General features: G+C 41.9%; 1 protein-coding gene across 4 annotated transcripts in view; it reads right to left on the bottom strand.

Moving 5' to 3' along the window:
• The window catches only part of osbpl3a (oxysterol binding protein-like 3a), a 79,249-nt gene that overhangs the window by 32,952 nt on the left and 25,599 nt on the right, over positions 1–20,698 (bottom strand). For 3 of the 4 annotated variants that reach the window (XM_060905008.1, XM_060905009.1, XM_060905007.1), the window contains 10 exons: positions 17,579–17,663; positions 17,379–17,482; positions 17,186–17,269; positions 16,920–17,073; positions 15,063–15,154; positions 14,742–14,873; positions 14,558–14,648; positions 11,204–11,430; positions 10,529–10,666; positions 10,369–10,432 (listed from right to left, as the gene is read on the bottom strand). In XM_060905008.1, coding sequence (XP_060760991.1) covers positions 10,369–10,432; positions 10,529–10,666; positions 11,204–11,430; positions 14,558–14,648; positions 14,742–14,873; positions 15,063–15,154; positions 16,920–17,073; positions 17,186–17,269; positions 17,379–17,482; positions 17,579–17,663 — 1,171 coding nt within the window. The remainder of the gene's footprint in view (positions 1–10,368; positions 10,433–10,528; positions 10,667–11,203; positions 11,431–14,557; positions 14,649–14,741; positions 14,874–15,062; positions 15,155–16,919; positions 17,074–17,185; positions 17,270–17,378; positions 17,483–17,578; positions 17,664–20,698) is intronic. The other variant, XM_060905010.1, reaches the window with a different exon arrangement.

The following is a 20,698-nucleotide window of genomic DNA, read 5'->3' as shown; positions in this document are numbered from 1 at the left end:
CTTGAGGAGGGATTTGTTTTTCTTTGAATAAATTTATGTCAAGTAAAAGGTTGGATTTTTCTCATTTTTTCAGCGCGAGATGAAGCGACTTCACCAAAAAGTGAATTTTTTTCTAGCTATTTTTACTAAACTTTACAAGAGGGGCAATAATTGTGGAGAGCACCGTGAGAGAGAGAGAGAGAGAGAGAGAGAGAGAGAGAGAGAGAGAGAGAGTGTGTGTGTTTTGACCATTTTCTACAATGTAGAACAAAACTGAAGACATCAAAACTACGAAATAACATCTGGCACATCTATAGAATTATGTGGTAAACAAAAAGTGTCAAAAAATGTGTTTTCATATTTTAGATTCTTCAGTGTATCCAGCGTTTCTCTTGATGCTTTGCACGCTATCAGGTGCGTCTCATCAAAAGGTGGATGAGCTTCTTGCCTTCTAAGGCTACATCCACACGACAACAAGATTTGTTTTTAGCGGGTAAAAAAAAAATAAAAAAATAAAAAATAAAAAAATATCGCGTCCACATGGGCAACGGATCAGTAAAATATCAGGTCCATATGGCAACGCAACGCTTGCTGAAAACGATGCAATACACATGCCACACCTCTACGTGCGCTGTAAGACGGTCCCATCGAAGACACCAGAACAATAGCAGTAGTAGGACGCATGCGCATAAACCCCTTCTTCTACCCGGCGTGAATGAGTGAGTGCTGCTTGTTCTAATCATGTGATTGTGATGTCATCGTAAACAAATCCGTTCTACTCATCCAGACGACTTCGCAACGGCGCCGTTGCCAGATTTTTCCACTCTGGAAACCGTTCTCTCAAAATATCGTTTTGGGGCACCCAAAACGCCGGTGCTGTGTGGACGCCAGGCCGAAACGATAAACAATTTTATCTGATTCACCTGAATCCGTTGCCGTGTGGACAGGGCCTTAATGTGTTTGAGATCAACAAAGGTGGACAGAAACGAAGTACACTTACTTGAGTACTGTACTTAAGTAGACTTTGAGTATCTGTACTTGAGTATTTTTTATTTTTTTTTGGAAACTTCTGACTTTAACTTCACTGCATTTGAAAGACAAAAATATCGTACTTTTCACTCCACTACATTTCTGTCAAGCTCCTCGTTACTCGTTACTATGAAGCGGCTTTGAAAGTGGATGTTTTTTTCTTTTCTAAAACGTGATTGGTTTTTTCTCAGGTGACACTGAGAGCCGATCAGTAATCACTAGGGTCACGTCACGCCCACAGACTGGATAAAATCAAGATCAGTGATTTCTCAGCAGCGTTATTTGAACACGATCAGTTGATGGCAGAATGAAGGAGGCGGTTCTTCTGGGGATTGTACACACCTGTGGCTTTACCTAGAACCCATGTTCCAGTTTTCTGAAAGGATTAAAGATTTGTCTCATCTCATCTCATTATCTGTATCCGCTTTATCCTGTTCTACAGGGTCGCAGGCGAGCTGGATCCTATCCCAGCTGACTACGGGCGAAAGGCGGGGTACACCCTGGACAAGTCGCCAGGTCATCACAGGGCTGACACATAGACACAGACAACCATTCACACTCACATTCACACCTACGCTCAATTTAGAGTCACCAGTTAACCTAACCTGCATGTCTTTGGACTGTGGGGGAAACCGGAGCACCCGGAGGAAACCCACGCGGACACGGGGAGAACATGCAAACTCCACACAGAAAGGCCCTCGCCGGCCCCGGGGCTCGAACCCGGACCTTCTTGCTGTGAGGCGACAGTGCTAACCACTACACCACCGTGCCGCCATATTGAGGTCTGTAAACATTTTATTCCAAGAGAAAGCTTGCAACGAAGTTGTCTGTGCTTTTAGAGCTAGCGATAATGTTGCAAACGTAGCTGTACAGTCCGGTTAGTCAAACAACGTCCTATGGATTTGCTCGCCAAGTTGCCGTAACCTTGTCCACGGCTAACACTAACACATAGCTAGTTAACTTGGACACAGTTAGCATGTAAAAATGGAGTTATGCTAAAATAAATAATGTTAACTTATCTGAAGTCCTTTTAGAAATATGTTTTAGCATAATCGTGCCAAATAAACAATGTAGAAATCTTTCTTTTCTAGTAGCGTTAGCTACCCAATATGATTTCGAGTCTGAAAAGAGTTTGCTAGCATGTCAGGTGGAGTTTCACTGGCTAGCTAGCTTAACGTTAAACCACCATGATGCACAGCATGCGTTCATTTTGTGAATTCACATTTCTGTCTTTGGTAACGTCGTTAGGTTTTGTAAGCGTTGTGGCAATAATACAACAATGAATTGCCAGAAAATCTACTTTTAACACTTAAGTATTTTTAAAAGCAAGTACTTCAGTACTTTAACTTAAGTAAAAATTTGACTAAGGCCCTGTTTACATTATTTCGAATCAGCGGATCATCAGATTAACGTTTTTAAAACGATTCGCGTGCACACAGCAACGCTAATCACATGACTAATTAGACGGCACGTCACATGATCCCAGTGCATATCGGGCATGCGCAAGTCACTCACCACTTGCAAGTGGAAGGATGGCAAGCGAACACCTTCTCCAGCAGATAAACACACCTGGCTGTGATGTTCATGTTCTCACTGAGTTTAAGCGCCTGAAGGAGGTAAATAAAGATGGAATGTGTAAATAAACCTCAGTGCGGCTCAGCGCTTCCTCCTGCGCTCCAAATCACTCCGCCCTGAACAGCGAGTGCCCTCTGGAGGGTGCGCACTCCGGCCCTGCGCAGCTCACAGAGCGCGCGAGTGAAGCACACGAGCAGTGATTCGGGACTGAGCCGCTGTGTGTGTGATCCCAACGCCAGCGAACCAGGAAGGTGGAGGTCACAGTGACGTTGTCCAATGACGTCAGCTAGAGCTCAGCACTGCGTATCCGCGTATCCTCAATGTTTACACAGCACCGGACCAGACACGAACTGGATTGAATACGTGGGCTCTGGCGGATTCCCGTTTCCCGGCGTTTCAATGTGAACGGACAGTGCATCCGTGAAGAAAACGAGACCGATACGGTCTAATGTAAACTTGGCCTAAAACTTTCACTTGTATCATCTGACCAGCGGGATCTGTACTTTGACTTAAGTAATGAAGTTGGGTTCTTTGTCCACCTCTGGAGATCAAACAGTGAATAATAAATGATTAAAATACTCTAATAACAGCTGTGATAATCCATATTTTGTCAAGAACCAAACAAAAATAAAGAGAAACGACGTGCATCATTACTTTCAGACGTGAAGTGACTTAATTCATAAAAATAAAGAAGAGACACTGAATTAGAAGGGGCCCAAACTTTTGACTGGTACTGTAGTTGCAGGTCATGGTTTTTTGTTTTGTTTTTTTAGACTTGCTCCACATCACCAGTCTCTCTCTCTCTCTCTCTCTCTCTCATATAGACATAGGAACCTAGATACTGCATTTCACGTGTTTGTATTTGACGTGTCTGCCATATCGGGGCAGTCAAGATCCACTAGTAAACAATCACAGAGACGCAGACTTCTCTACAAAACTGACCGTAACTCGCTTAATTCTGAACTGATTTTCATGAAATTTGGTTTATTATAAAGCATACTTCTTTCTTCATCTGCCATGTTGCCATTGCAGAGCGTGAAGTTTGGCAAAGTGGTACTGCCTTCACGTACAGAAGCTGCTGAGAACGAACATCAGGATGCAAAAGCGAGGACTATCGAGGCCATCCTGAGTTTCAATAATATGGTCACCATCTTCATTTGTGATCTGAACATAATGCAATACAGGATATCCTTCCATATATCCAATAATATTAATTATTTGAATAAAAAGGTGTTTTAACACTGTACAATAAAATACAATACAACAGGGTCATTCCATGCCAAATCAACAAATATCTGACAAATTTATGCTCGACCATCTCAGATTTCAATGAAATTTGGAGGGCTCGGAGATACTATTAAAAGAAGTCAATCCCCAAAACTTGAGCTTCCTATCTCCAATGGTTTCAGAGATACAGGCATTTGAATTTTTCTATTTTTTTGCATTTTGCTCAAAATATACATATTTCAAAGTGTAATATAATCTTTATTATGCAAGATAGAAACCTAAAATTTTGCACAGAGAGACTCAATGTCTTGTACTACAAGCTTCAACTTAGAATTTCAATGGTCATTGTATATTAGATGGTGATTTTAACAAGGAAATTAAAAAGACAAATTTGCATTTTTAACTCATTCTGGAAGCTTGCCTGTGGCAGTAATGCTTAAACTAAGAATGTTATTCAAATCTACACAGAAATATCTACCAGTTTCAGTTTTACCAAGTCTCCACTATTCCTAGTTTGTCTGTAATAGGGTTTTGAAATTCGCCGATTTCTAAAACATGCCATTTTCAGTAGCAAGAAATCCAATGTGGGATAGCAGTTAGGAACTTGTAAATTTTTTTCAGTAATCCCCAAGACCCATATTTTATATTTCCAAATTTTTGTTCTGTGTCTCTCAAGTATTTTTAAACTACAGGGGTTTAAAAAAAATCCATTTTCACCAAATTTGAATTTTTGATATAATTTTCATATAACTGATATTTGAGGGTTAATAAATGCTTCAATAAGGCTCAAGTAGGTTAGGAGACATGTTTCTTCCTCAATTTTAAATAAAATTTCAATTAATGCTCAGTATTAATTATTTGCAAATTGATTTTAATCTAAGACTGTGTAACATTAGCAATCAATGACCAGCTATTGTGTACCAGTCAACAGCCAGCCTTATCAATATCAACACAGCACAGTAGGTGACCTTTGATACCAGAACAGGTGGCTCATATCTTATAGTTTTAGAGTCTGTAAACTGCACACTTGTTCAGATAACATTATATTGCTTGGATTATATTAAATACATTGTAATACAGAGCACTGAGAAAATTTACCAATGTTATTAACTGAATGTGTTTCTTTGCAAGGATTGGATATTTTGAATAGTTGGCTAGGGAATTTAATTGTAGTTGCTTTCAATTTGAGATCAGTATAAATGAGTTTGTTCTTAGACATCTAGAAATGGCTGAACTTCCTCCCTGTTCTATAGGAATTGGACTAAAGAAAGATTCTGACTGCCATAAACTAACATACAACAGAAATTGTAAGTTAAAGACTTGGTAAAACTGAAATTGGTAGATATTTCTGTGTAGATTTGAATAACATTCTTAGTTTAAGCATTACTGCCACAGGCAAGCTTCCAGAATGAGTTAAAAATGCAAAAAATGCAAATTTGTCTTTTTAATTTCCTTGTTAAAAATCACCATCTAATATACAATGACCATTGAAATTCTAAGTTGAAGCTTGTAGTACAAGACATTGAGTCTCTCTGTGCAAAATTTTAGGTTTCTATCTTGCATGATAAAGATTATATTACACTTTGAAATATGTATGCTTTGAGCAAAAAACAAAAAAATCGAAAAATTCAAATGCCTGTATCTCTGAAACTATTGGTGATAGGAAGCTCAAGTTTTGGGGATTAACTTCTTTTAATAGTATCTATGAGCCCTCCAAATTTCATTGAAATCTGAGATGGTTGAGCATAACCTCTTGTTGATTTGGCATGGAATGACCCAATATTTGTACAATAAGAAGCAACCAGGTGGCTTTATAACAATACTGTAGAAATGCGAGTAGAAATCTACATTTTAGGAGAAATTCACAAAAGCTGAAATTCTAAATAATCTACACTTGATGTTATCTGTTCAAGGCTCGGAGCCTGTGAGTCCCACAGGCAGAAGCTGTGGCTGTTCAGAAGGTTAATGGTTTTGCGTGGAGCTGATTAGATCCGCCCCAGTAACTCAATAAGTAACCATTATCCCGTTCAATTTCTCATGTTTATAACAAACCAAATTTGTTGGTTTATGAAAATGGGTAAAAAGGAGTTCCTGTCTCTAGACATTCTAAATAGCCTGGACAATATTATCGATACGCTTTAGAGGCAGTCGAGCAGGAACGTTAGTCCAACACAGTAGCAGAGACGCTTTCACATAAAGGCAGCAACAGCCACCGTCACATGGTGCGGCTGGAGTCTCGTTCTCGGACTCGACTTGGATCAATAGTGGACTAAACTCAATTTTCTTTAAATGACTTGGATTTGAACACTGGAGACTCGACTCGGACTCAAGGTTTAGTAACTCAACTAGAACGCTCGCTCAAATATCATGAGTAGAGAAAGACAAAATGGTTTTGCTGAACCAACCGAGGATGAAATAAAAACTCTACTCGAAAACAAAACCCCAAAAATCATCATCAAGTATTTAAAAGAAACAGAAGTAGCTAAAAGAATATATAGTTTCCCCCCAATCTCTCCTGTTCCACACTCCAGCCCAGTCAGTGGTGGGAATGCACCTTTGGTTTGCCAACCACCAAAAAAACCTTAAAGAAGAGGGCGGGGCAAAATATGGAGTAAAAGTATTTGATGGTGAAAGTGTATCTTTTTTTATTTTTTGAAGAATTATTATTGCATTTTTCACAAATTGCTCCTGTCATTTCGCTAGTTCGTTTACATTCTGAGCAGAAATTATTTTGTCGGATGTTTTGTATAAAGTTTTATTTATCGAATTTGCAAAAAATAAAAATGCTCCGTTTCTCAAACTCCAGTGAATGTGGAGAGAATGGAACAGTTATTCCACTCAATCTCATCGTACACAGATTATAGACAATTCGGTGCTACATGGCTTGATTTCGTGGAATAACGGATTTTATATATCAGTGCTCCCCCCCAGAGTGCATTCGCGTCAGGGCCGACATGCTTTAATTTCATGCCGACGCGCTTTTTTTTTTTTTCCTCCAACACTTGCTGAAAACTGTCCTGTCAACTCTCACGACTTTGCTGCGAGACTCACGATTCTTTGCACTGAATTACACAGTGACAGGACGCTCATGATTGGTCGACTTCCTGCAGTCAACCAATGAAATCGCGTTTTACTTTGTCTTCATCACTTCCACGTTACCGGCGGGAAAGACGCACCTGGTGAAAATGAGTGACAGTGATTCTGGATCAGACGGCCCTCCAAGTTCTACCGTAAAAACAGAACATTTCCAAGTATCAAGGTGCAGCTAAGTATGACGCATTATCCTAACGGGCTTCATGGGCAGCTGCCCAGGGCCTCGGCCACTAGGGGGCCTCGGAGGTAGCGAGATCGGAAAATATGAAACGATATTTTCAGAAGTTTTGATCATATTGATAACATTTTTGATGCATTTCACCACCCGTAAGGAAGCCCACCTTGTCCCGTCGCATAAATCACCCGTCCTTGTCAATATGATCACTGTCCACCATGTCTTCACACGCTACGCCAGCTTGCGTTCAATGATTTAATTAATGACTTCGCTTTCCAGAAAAGTAGGAAAGTGCCCTTGTAAGCTGACCCATGGCTGTCAAACTGAATGCGCAAAGCTGTGTGCCGCTGCTGTTTGGAACATTACGTGTGTGAAAGGATGAAATGTTTCACACAGCCTCACATTTTGAGATTTATTTCTGAGAAGCAAGATATTTTTCTCTCTTTGTTATCGCTCTTTGTTTTCACAAGTTAAAAGTTGCCTGGATTCCAAAATGAAAGCGAACGGTTATATACCGAATGAATGTTCTTGTTCTGAATACTAAAGAAACTGTTGTAGGCCGAGGTCATGTTCTTGACATGTTGTTCATTGACTCACTCATTCAAAGGCTTCTTGAGGCTAAACTTTAGTTACCCAGACTTGTTAACCGTGATGTCTGATGGATTTTTTCACCATGCAGTTGCCTATTTCACCATTGCTTTTTCTCGATTAAATAGGTGTTGATGGATATAAAGTTTTATCGTTCAATAGTATTTCTAATTGTACCACTGTCATTATTTGAGTTCCTGTATCTAGTTAGACAGGCACGTCTGAGGGGGTGAGTTTGCTGAGCGCAGTTGACAACAGGCGGGGGTGGGGCCTCGGGGGGGGTGTCTGCCCAGGGCCTCGGCAAGGGTTAACGCGGCCCTGAGTATGATACGAAGTTTAAGTCCAGCTGGACCAAAATCTGTCCATGCGTTATCGCTGATTCGGATTTCCGATTCAGATTTCCGATGCACTGATTGCAACAGGGGGATCAGCTGTAAACACAGAGGCCTTCCAGATGTTGAACTTCACACGCAAAGAAAGTCTCACAAGGATCTTGAAAAAGCGAGATGGTCATCAGGATCACTCTCGACCGCGATTGCAGCACAGACTTCGGTCAGTGAGAAGGGAGATTTTTACATTTTATCACGTCTGGAAAAAGTTAAATGTGCCTTGTTTCAGTTAATCCAAGTTCAACTCGATCTATTTGTAAAGTTGCGCAGTTAAAGTAAAATAAAGCTTACTTTGAACTGCTCCACAGATACAGTGAGAGTAAAAAGTATTTGATCCCTTGCCAATTTTGTTGGTTTGCCCACTAATAAAGACATGATCATTCTATACTTTTAATGGTAGATGTATTCTAACATGGAGAGACAGAATATCAAAACGAAAATCCAGAAAATAACTTTAAAGAATATATATTAATTGATTTGTATTTCATTGAGGGAAATAAGTATTTGATCCCTCTAGCCAAAAGCACTTAATACTTGGTGGCAAAGCCTTTGTTTGCAAGCACAGTGGACAGACGTTTGTTGTAGTTAAAGGTACCATGGCATGAAATTTTCACTTTTTCGTCTTCAGGGGCTCTCCCGTCGGCAGTAAAAACAGACTCCTTTCTGTGTTGTCACATCCATGTACAGCGCAACTTCCATGTTGTGTCTTCTATGGGCTCCTCACTACAAAATGTAGTCATGTGTTCTGCGCATGCGCAGTAGGCTTGGTAGGACAAACAGCAACTTTTGAGTTGGGCGGGGCAATCCATACAGTGGGTGGGAATCCAGAGGGGGGGCGTGGGGATCATCTCCCTTGCTGACGTAGTAAAGGGAAGAGTTTATCAACACGCCGTTTTGACGCGCCATTCTCAAATGTTGGGCATAGTTTGGTTTACACATTATGAAATTTCTAGCCACTGGGGTGACTTAAGGTCAGAGGAACTCATTTTAACGTTAAAAAACCTCAGAAAGTGAAAATTTCATGCCATGGGACCTTTAACTACAACAAACGTCTGTCCGCTGTGCTTGCAAACAAAGGCTTTGCCACCAAGTATTAAGTGCTTTTGGCTAGAGGGATCAAATACTTATTTACCTCAATGAAATACAAATCAATTAATATATATTCTTTAAAGTTATTTTCTGGATTTTCGTTTTGATATTCTGTCTCTCCATGTTAGAATACATCTACCATTAAAAGTATAGAATGATCATGTCTTTATTAGTGGGCAAACCAACAAAATCAGCAAGGGATCAAATACTTTTTACTCTCACTGTATGTTCTCATAAACGTAAAGCCAAATATTTTCCCAACAGGAACTCTGCATGCTGGGTTTGGCGTGTTTATGTTTATTACTGTTACAGTAGGAGCCGAGCGAGTCTGTGTCGGAGACGGGAAATAAAAAAATAAGCGCGTAAATGTATGAATCTATAACTATATCATTGGAAGTTGTTAATATATCATTGTCATCATGGTTTTGGGATTGTTGGTGATGGCATTACTTTGAGTAATTCACTAATTTTTATATTCCTTTAATATTATCTTTCTAATAATTTATTTAATGTTATAATGTTACGCTTTCATTTACTAAAGGGCAAAATAAACCTCAAACTCTGCTTCAGTAAATTACAAACACTTTTACTGCGTCAAAACCCCGATGTAGAAATGACTCGGTGGCAAAACAAATAGTGTTTCCTGTTTTCCTATGAAGTGACGTGCAGACGTAGGCGTGTGGTGAAATCTTTCTGAAATGTGGTTATTGCACAGCTTTCACTTCATGATCATGTTGAAGTGTGTTATTGTTATCGCCATCGTTTTGTTAATCCAGGTGGTGTCCACATGAAGACTTTTTTTTGGTTGTTTTTCCCCCATTAATAGTAAAAAGAAGAAGGTGAAAAGTAAATAGTCATCCTAAGGCCATCAATCCCCTCTTAAAGTTGGCAAAATCGTTTTCGGCTGAGGGTCCCCCCCCAACCCCAACAGGGTGTTGCCCTGGACCTGCAGCCCCTGGACCCCGGCTTTCGCACTTCTATTTTCATTTTGGGGTTGACCGCTATGTTCAACCATGTTAACAGTAAAAGCCCCTAAAAGTCACCAGATGGGCTCCCTTTATTCAAACCCCCCGCTCATACTCTCCCTTTGTACATCTGTGCCACGGCACGTGGCCCTTCGGGCCCCCCAAAAGTCAGGGCTTTATTTTGATCCTGGAGAGAACACTGAGATATATATATATGCGCGTGTACGTGTGTGTGTGTAAGAGAGAGAATTCTTCTCACCCTGCCAAAGTGTGAAGTTTTTGGACTCACAGTGGCATGCAGACACAGGAGGGTGGTGGCTTACCTGAAGAACAGGTAAATGCAGAGCATGAGTGAGTTTATGTGCAGGGAGGAAAAGCGAAAGAATTCCACATGTACGGATGGGCTGTGAGTGCTGTACCTGCTCCGCGATGAAGCAGAAGCCCTTGTCTGGATGCTCACACTCGTACGTCTCTCCCAGTACAGGGTTAAAGGGTTTTTTCCCTGCCCTGGTAAACGTACATGCATACATCGACACTGCAAATGCTGCAACGTACACCTACACACACAAAACACATGAGAAATCCAGAGGGGAACAATCGACTCTGATTTCAGCTTTGTTTCTCGCATCAATATTATTATATATCTCTCAGGTCATATTTTCTACATTTGAGGAACACTGCGTTCTGAGATGCTTTTCTGCTCACCACGGTTGGAAAGAGTGATTATCTGAGTTACTATTATTTGACTTGCTGTCAGCTCAGACCGGTCTGATCATTCTCCTCAGATCTCTCATCAGCCAGGTGTTTCAGACTGCAGAACTGAGGCTCACAGGATCTACCCCCACATCATTCTGTGTAAACTCTAGAAATATGTGTGTGTGTACACACGTACAGGGTGGCAGTGTTGATGAGAAGAGTGGCTAGACTGGTTTGCCCTGACAGGAAGGTAACTCAAATAACTCTATATAATTGGGGTGAGCAGAAAACATCTCGGAATGTACAACACCTCGTACCTGGGCAGATGGGCGTGATCCAGTATTAGTATGGTGGGCCTGATAAAGTGACCAGTGAGTGTAGATCTGTTTTGCTCTCACCATACGCATATGTGGGTCCTGTGTGTGTGCAGCTGTGTCCAGCAGGTGGCAGTACTCCAGCTCCTCGCAGAGTCTCTGCAGCGTGTTGACCGGCTCATTGAGCTGCACTGGCATGGACACCTTGGAGAGGTCCTTCCCGATGTTCGCAGAGAGAATGCTCCACATATCCACACCCCCGCTGACACACGTACTCGGCAGCCTTAAACGGCGTTGTGCCTTGCTTCCATCTGGACATGTGTCCGCGCACACACACGATTGTTTTATATAAAATGCACACACACACACACAGTACTGTGAAAAAGTCTTAGGCCCCCTGTTTTGTTTTGGGTTCCCCCCACACACACAAATTCTGTTATAGATTTCTATCTTATGACTTCTACATTATCGAAGCCAAGCCAAGAAGCCATTATCAGGGATGAGAATGAAAAATATTTAAAAAGTCTGAAAAAAGCCGGGGGTTTGGGGGCTGCAGGCACCCAGCAGGGCCCAGGGGCGGAGCCCCGGTGGGGGCCCAGGGGGCGGGAGCTAATGATTTTTGGCTATTTTTTTTTTTAACCCCAAAACCATTAATTTTATCAGCAAAAAGTTGCAATGTATTTGGAAATAAATTCCCCTTCTTGGTGACTCCCAGGTGAAAATGATTAATATGGTATAAGAGACTTGTTTTTAATCAATTCACATTAATGATTTAAAAAAAAAAATCAATGCACCTTTTAATATAAACGAGCTCTACAGTATTATATTTCTGCATTTTAGCTATTCATGTCTTTGAATACTCTAATCCTTTACAATGAAGTGCAAACCAGAAAAAAGTTCCGTCATATAATTCTCTGAAGCTTTCTTCTGATGTTGTCATGGTAGCAGGAGCTCTTGCATATTAAGCAGGCAACATTCAGCATCACTCATCACTTCCCTTTCAACTGCTGTGTGCACTAACGAGGTTTTATCTGGACAGGATGTTGTGTGATGTAATACAGATACCATACGGCCAATCTGAAGATCGAGATGGTGAGTTTGAGTTAAAGAACAGGCGTGTACAATGGGCATTACAGATTGGACTTTTTTTTTTTTTAATCAAAAACTATAAGTTCATCTCGGCCTAAAAAATTTGGACAGACGCTCCCGCGCGGCACACGCCAGCAATCCCCCCCCCCAGCCGTCCCCCTATGAAATGAGCAATAAGTAGGAGAGTTATACACGGCATCATACCTAAAATTTTATCAGAAATATAGATATGATACTCTGATTCACCATGGCATTGATTCGTGTGATATACATTATAAATATAATGAATCACTGAACAGGCAGAATAATTTTGGCCCTGCCTGTGTGTTTTTGGTGTGTATGTGAAGTTGGATAGTCCTCGCCCCTCTACTAGCGGAGTTTATCATGTCAGAACACAATGAGCAAAGTACTTTTCCTGGGACGTCTAGTTTCCGTACGTGATCGCCGAGCTTCGTTGTGACAGTCTGCTCGTCGATCTCGACATTCAGTGTTCTTTCTAACCAAGCCCATCGAAAACAGTTCTTTATCCCTGCACCTTTATCAATCTCCCTCGCTCGATCCTCTTCTTTCTAATCGAGGACTTTTGCCATTGTCGATACGCTAAAATATCCCGCCTGCGTCTTTCCGATGTTACCAATGCGTACCGTCAAACAGTGTGTACGGTCGGTGAACGGCGATTGCAAGCCATGCATGGAGAGCATGCGCACTTGTGTTTATACGCTGCACGCGATGGGATTTCCCGAACATTCTACCGCAAATAAGTCGAACATTGTCGCAAAAGTGAATGTTAATTACGACATGTCGAAAGACTCGAGTGTGTTAACCCGGAGCCACCGAGAATCAAGACGTTACAAGGTGAGCACAGATCGTTAACCATACACCCCGAAAATTTCTCAACGGATTTACATCGATCTCAAAAACGATCATTTTGGTCTGAAAAAGTCGGAAATCCACCGATCGGCGGAAAATTTGCATCCCTGCTTTGTCTGTCACATGTACACTCAAACACAGACTTAAGCACACAGTGAAATTTAACCTGTGCATTTAACCCATCTGAAGCAGTGAACACACACACGTACCCAGAGCAGTGTGCAGCACCCGGGGAGCAGTTGGGGGTGAGGTGCCTTGCTCATGGGCACTTCAGCCCAACCTCAGCCCATGGTTGCCCATGTTAACCTAACGGCATGACTTTGAACTGTAGGGGGAAACCCACGCAGACATGGGGAAAACAAACTCCACACGGAACGGCCCCCATCAGCCACTGAGCTCAAACCCAGAACCTTCTTGCTGCGAGGCAACAGCGCTAACCACACCACCACTGTGCCGCCCAAAAGCTTCCTTTCCTTTTTCTTCACACCGAGACTTGAACCCGGGCCGCAACAGTGAAGGTGCCAAATCCTAGCACTAGACCACCAGCGAGTCAGTACTAAAACATTTTAGAGTCCAAACATTTGTTTTCCAGCACAAAATTAAATCTCATCTCATTATCTGTAGCCGCTTTATCCTGTTCTACAGGGTCGCAGGCGAGCTGGAGCCTATCCCAGCTGACTACGGGCGAAAGGCGGGGTTCACCCTGGACAAGTCGCCAGGTCATCACAGGGCTGACACATAGACACAGACAACCATTCACACTCACATTCACACCTACGCTCAATTTAGAGTCACCAGTTAACCTAACCTGCATGTCTTTGGACTGTGGGGGAAACCGGAGCACCCGGAGGAAACCCACGCGGACACGGGGAGAACATGCAAACTCCACACAGAAAGGCCCTCGCCGGCCCCGGGGCTCGAACCCGGACCTTCTTGCTGTGAGGCGACAGCACTAACCACTACACCACCGTGCCGCCAACAAAATTAAATGTTACAGAAAAAAAAAGTTTGTATCTGAGCAGCATATTCCATAAGAGACACTTTTCAGATGAAAAAAGAAAACACAATGAAGGCTGCTGGGTTTTGGTGTAAAATGAAGTGAGCGTGACAGCCAAAGTGTCCAGAAGAACTGTGGCTGGTTCTGGAAGATGCTCAGCAAAACCTACAGATCATTTCCGCATAAAACTGACCTCACTGGACCTCAGACGGAGATATTTTTTTAAACCAAAGGGTTGTCTCACACCAAATACTGACTTTATTTCATTCATTATGGCTCACTGATTACTGTTTATAGTATTTATTTTAATGCTGAAACATTTCATTATTTTTAAGTGATTTTTGATCGACAGCATTTCTTTACACGTGCCCAAGACTTTTGCACAGAGCTGTGTGCGTATATATATCATGCAAGAATAAACAAAAATATTAAATAAAATCATAGAGACATGTTGGTAACGTGTGTGTGTGTGGATGACGTACCTGTGATGTCCTTCTCAATCCCTCCCTCACTGCTGCAGAGCTCCACTGAAACATCACTCACATCACTTAAGCAGGAGTCATTATCAGAGGCCTAATTGTACACACAAAATTCAGACACGTGGCAGGCGACATCCTCGCATTGCAGATTTTTAATATGTATGTGGCGACTCCGCCGTCCCCTGACCTCATTCTCAGAGGAGCTGGAAGAAAGCAGGTACTCCTTCGCATCAAAAAACTCTGACAGTGACTCAGGGATTGAGCCTCGCATTTCATTGGACACCTGCTGCAGGAGGTGTTGAGGTCCTTCAGCCTTGTCCTGGAGGATCATATGAAACGTAAAGGCAGGAAAAAACTGGATTCACTGCTCAACCCAGAAACTCATACGTCACAAATCACTAGTAAATCACGCAGTGGTGTTACAGTGCGGGTTTGTGTTACACCCCGCTGTGTGTGAAAGCTAAGCATTATAGTATTGTAGACATCTCAGTATCATCATCTCACACACCTCATCAGGAATGCTCTTTAATTCCAGAGTGCATCTAACTCGGTCTCTCTCTGTACACAGAGAGGTGTATGTAGATTTCAAGGTGGCACACACTAAAAGGAGAGACAGAGAATGTGACCGAGGGAGGGACTGAAAGACTGAAATTACAACCCCGATTCCAAAAAAGTTGGGACAAAGTACAAATTGTAAATAAAAACGGAATGCAATGATGTGGAAGTTTCAAAATTCCATATTTTATTCAGAATAGAACATAGATGACATATCAAATGTTTAAACTGAGAAAATGTATCATTTAAAGAGAAAAATTAGGTGATTTTAAATTTCATGACAACAACACATCTCAAAAAAGTTGGGACAAGGCCATGTTTACCACTGTGAGACATCCCCTTTTCTCTTTACAACAGTCTGTAAACGTCTGGGGACTGAGGAGACAAGTTGCTCAAGTTTAGGGATAGGAATGTTAACCCATTCTTGTCTAATGTAGGATTCTAGTTGCTCAACTGTCTTAGGTCTTTTTTGTCGTATCTTCCGTTTTATGATGCGCCAAATGTTTTCTATGGGTGAAAGATCTGGACTGCAGGCTGGCCAGTTCAGTACCCGGACCCTTCTTCTACGCAGCCATGATGCTGTAATTGATGCAGTATGTGGTTTGGCATTGTCATGTTGGAAAATGCAAGGTCTTCCCTGAAAGAGACGTCGTCTGGATGGGAGCACATGTTGCTCTAGAACCTGGATATACCTTTCAGCATTGATGGGGTCTTTCCAGATGTGCAAGCTGCCCATGCCACACGCACTAATGCAACCCCATACCATCAGAGATGCAGGCTTCTGAACTGAGCGCTGATAACAACTCGGGTCGTCCTTCTCCTCTTTAGTCCGAATGACACGGCGTCCCTGATTTCCATAAAGAACTTCAAATTTTGATTCGTCTGACCACAGAACAGTTTTCCACTTTGCCACAGTCCATTTTAAATGAGCCTTGGCCCAGAGAAGACGTCTGCGCTTCTGGATCGTGTTTAGATACGGCTTCTTCTTTGAACTATAGAGTTTTAGCTGGCGACGGCGGATGGCACGGTGAATTGTGTTCACAGATAATGTTCTCTGGAAATATTCCTGAGCCCATTTTGTGATTTCCAATACAGAAGCATGCCTGTATGTGATGCAGTGCCGTCTAAGGGCCCGAAGATCACGGGCACCCAGTACGGTTTTCCGGCCTTGACCCTTACGCACAGAGATTCTTCCAGATTCTCTGAATCTTTTGATGATATTATGCACTGTAGATGATGATATGTTCAAACTCTTTGCAATTTTACACTGTCGAACTCCTTTCTGATATTGCTCCACTATTTGTCGGTGCAGAATTAGGGGGATTGGTGATCCTCTTCCCATCTTTACTTCTGAGAGCCGCTGCCACTCCAAGATGCTCTTTTTATACCCAGTCATGTTAATGACCTATTGCCAATTGACCTAATGAGTTGCAATTTGGTCCTCCAGCTGTTCCTTTTTTGTACCTTTAACTTTTCCAGCCTCTTATTGCCCCTGTCCCAACTTTTTTGAGATGTGTTGCTGTCATGAAATTTCAAATGAGCCAATATTTGGCATGAAATTTCAAAATGTCTCACTTTCGACATTTGATATGTTGTCTATGTTCTATTGTGAATACAATATCAGTTTTTGAGATTTGTAAATTATTGCATTCCGTTTTTATTTACAATTTGTACTTTGTCCCAACTTTTTTGGAATCGGGGTTGTAAATGTAATGTACTTACTACCACTAGTTTAGTTAAATAGGGGGAAAAAAAATATCTGTAAATGATCTTGTTGCTGGTTTTTTTTTTTTTTAACTGCAGGACTCACCATTACTGGCCAAATGACAGAAGTCCTCCTGTAACCGCGAGGCATCAACGGGCGAGTCTGGCGTGTCGAAGGGTGACTCCGGACAGCAAGGTTCACAATATGTCAGGTTTGGGCTTGAAACATGCAGAGGAGTCGGTGAAATTGAGCCAGAAGCCTGAGTTAATGAGAGAGATCGCTTGGTCAGATTACGGTTACAGTCACAATTATGAAAACAAACCATCACACAGCAGCACCAGCTAACTCCAACGGTCTCTGGGTTTATTTACCTGCATGCCGCTCTTGCTATTTTTCCTCTGATTTTTGGACTTCCATCTCCTTGCTCCTTTCTTTTCTTTCTTGGAACCTTCAGTCTGTCAGGATGAAAGCACAGCGAGACAGCGTTAGACAGCAAACACCTCTAAACAGAGCTGGGGGACGTTGGAGTAGTCTCTCACTCACACACACACACACACACACAACCTGCATCATGTTTATAGCAGGGGCAGAAAACGTGCGATGCAGTACTTCCATGTTCTTCAAGAGCAGATTGAGTTCTAGCAGAGATGATTCACACTCGGACAGATCTATGGAAGGAAATAAGAACAGGTCAAAGGTACAGAACAAAACATAAAAGACGGAGAATGTGTAATAAGGTCCACAGCGCTTTGTGCTGCTTGTACCTCTACAGCATTTCTTCATGTCTTCAGAGAGCTGTAGGCAACTGTTCTTTGACAGGATAGAATGTTGTTTAGAGAGAACAGCTCGCTGGAGAGAGAGAGAGAGAGAGAGAGAGAGAGAGAGAGAGAGAGAGAGAGAGAGGAATAAGGGATGACTAAAGCCTGTTTTAGACTGTGCGGTTTTAACCAGCTTTAAGATTATTATTCCACACTGCATGAGATGATCCTTATAAAATCTGAGAAATGATCTGTAACAGACTGTCAGATCTCTGTCTCGGATTATATGGAAAAGATCCTCCAACAATAGGCTTGTGATTCAAGAAATTAGGTCACAAATAGAAACAAGCCCTCAGTAGAACAGTAGTAATGCTATGCCTAGAGAAAAGGCATTTTCTTCAAATCGAGGAGGAGTTTGGAGTCGTGCATGTCTGAGTAAAAAGAGAACAACGTACACTTCCCATTATTCATTCAAAGTGAGCTTGAGTTAAAGTCAAACAAAACCCAACGCCATTTGCCGATCATGGCATGAGCCGTGATGCGCCCTCCACATGCTTAAATGAAAAATAAAACTTTACAACAACAATTTATCCATTTTAGAAGTTATATTGTTAAAAATAGGCTTAACTGGACATAACCATTTGCACCAAAACCGGATATCCACTGGTGATGTAACCAGTTTACCTTCGTTACACAGAGCCATCAAATAAAGGCTTCTAATTCTAAAAAAATCCCCAGGCGCCACTGCTCTCTCTCTCTCTCTCTCTCTCTCTCTCTGTGTTCACTGCTTCAGCAGGGTTAAATGCAGAGAAAGAACTTCACTGTGCTGTAATGTGTGTGTGTGTGTGTGTGTGTGTGTGTGAGTGAGAGAGAGAGAGACAAAGGCTTGTAATTCTGAAACTCTAATCAGAAGTGTTCTGTAACCATGTGATTTTTACTGGCAAGAAAATCCGCCAAATCAGCAGACTTCACTTTTATGAAGCGCAAATCTCAGTTGGCTAGATAACGCATACGCAGTACCGACACAGGTAGTAGTAAACAATGTCCGTTGTCACAGCAACGCGATTCTTGCTGTCTAAAAAGATCGCTTTTCTCAGTGAATAAAAACAAACAAAACCACATCACATTAAATTAAAATTTTCCCCGTATTTTTATCAATCATCTTCAGGATTATTTACAACAACGTAGAAGCGATGAATCCACTAAGATCTCAGCCTCGGTAAATCATGTCAAGTGACGTCACAATCTCAAAAGCTCTCACGTAATTTATGCTCAGAGTGCGATATTTGAACCTCAGAGAGAGTAAGATGGCAGCACACAGGGACACTGTTTGCTTTTCTTTTAAAATAAAAGCTGTACACAGTATACAGGTACAAATACGAACACTCGAACATGTTCTGTATGGACATCGTGTCAGTATAAAGGAGTTTATTTTGAGGTTTTGTGAATCTTTAAGGATATTTTTTCTGCTCCTGAGGCAGACAGGAACGTAGGCTGGTAACTGCAGATCGCAGGTCACAACCAAATAACTGATAACTGTGATGGACGTGTGATTTTTGTCTTCAACTGCAGAGTCAGGCTGAAAATCCCAGCACAGATATTCCCACTTCAGCCCGAACCACGAGGGATTTAAACTCCCTAATGTCAATGTACCACATTATCATTTAGACAACACTACTGCTGAATTCTCAAATCTAACGATCCAGAAAACGTTGATTCATTTTCTAAAACAGTACAGCACTGAGAGTGAAGCACTTGTTTGTATACATTACTGTTTCCAGGGTAACAGCTACGTCACAGAGGACGCGCACATATTCTAAACTTAGTAATAAATGGATTGAAAAACACATTAACAGAATAGTTGTTGATATGGTGAAGCTTTCTGTAAAGAGCTGTTGATTGTTTATGGAAGGGGTCTCCAGTGTCAGCACTTTGTAACATTCAGGTAAAGGAACAGGTAAAGGAACAGGTAAAGGAACAGGTAAAGGAACAGGTAAAGCTGGCTGTTAAAGGAGATTTAGACAAGATTAGATTGTTAGATGTTAAGCAGGTGGAGTTCAACAACATTTAATGACTTTTTTTTTTACACTCTGAGCATGCCACCCCTTCCTGCACGTGTACACAAAGCTCCACCCCCATAACTATGGTGGCTCGTCGAGTTTAACAAGAGCTAGCATGCTAACTAGGGTTAGGATTAGCAAGGAATATCATGCAGGCCTAGAAATTCATATATTTTTCACCAGCCAGCCGGACTAGTTCCCTTCCAAAGTAACTCGCCAAACAGAAAATCAACTCGCCAAAATTTGCTCATGTGTGAATTTTACTTCTGTCAAAAATAACACAAAAGAGAGTCGTTACCATTGTTCATGACTAATGTGCATTTATTTCAAGACCCGAGTATTTTGATACTGTTGTTAAATACATAAATGAGAACAACACTAAGTTAACAAAGTTAGCTTTTTTTTGTGTTTCCGTTTCCGGTTGAGAGTACGTCGTGCGCATTCTGGCTGCCGCTTCTCACCAGAGCTTTTTTTTTTTTTTCTTTCTTTTTCAATTTTCATTTTATTTATTTATTTTTTCTGTGTGTTTGTGTAGTTTGATGTTTGTTTGAGTGCTTTGTCCGCCGGTTGTGGTGTAGCTCCGGACCCAGTTTTGGGCATCGGTTCCCTCCAGGCCTTGGTTCACTGTGGGTGATGTCTGCGCTTCCAGCTGTGGACTGCAGTGAGCCTGTTGCTCATTTAACATCGTGGTTGTCCAGCGCTCTGCGCTTTAACGCTTGGCGTGATGTTCCGAGCGATGCTGCTCGGTGGCGTCGCGGCGGCTGTGCAGGCAGTTTGGGACACACCAGCGTTCTGCGTGGCGGAGCTTCTCTGCTCGCTTTGTGGATCCACGGCGTGGTGTTTGAGCGATGTAGCTGACGGCGTCGCGGCGGCGGTGCTGGAGATGTGGGACTCGTTTTCATGCGCCTTTTGGTGGGACTGTGGCTGCTACACCACTGGAATTACATCCTGACTCCTACTTGGTGGACTTTTTATTATTTATTTATTATTTTTTATTGTTATTATTTTTTTCTTTGTCTATAATTGTAAAGCGTCCTTGGGTTTCTTGAAAGGCGCTATATAAGTT

Source organism: Neoarius graeffei, chromosome 22, assembly GCF_027579695.1.
Source record: "Neoarius graeffei isolate fNeoGra1 chromosome 22, fNeoGra1.pri, whole genome shotgun sequence".
NCBI classification, from domain to species: Eukaryota; Metazoa; Chordata; class Actinopteri; order Siluriformes; family Ariidae; genus Neoarius; species Neoarius graeffei.
This window is presented reverse-complemented; position numbering and strand designations above follow the sequence as displayed.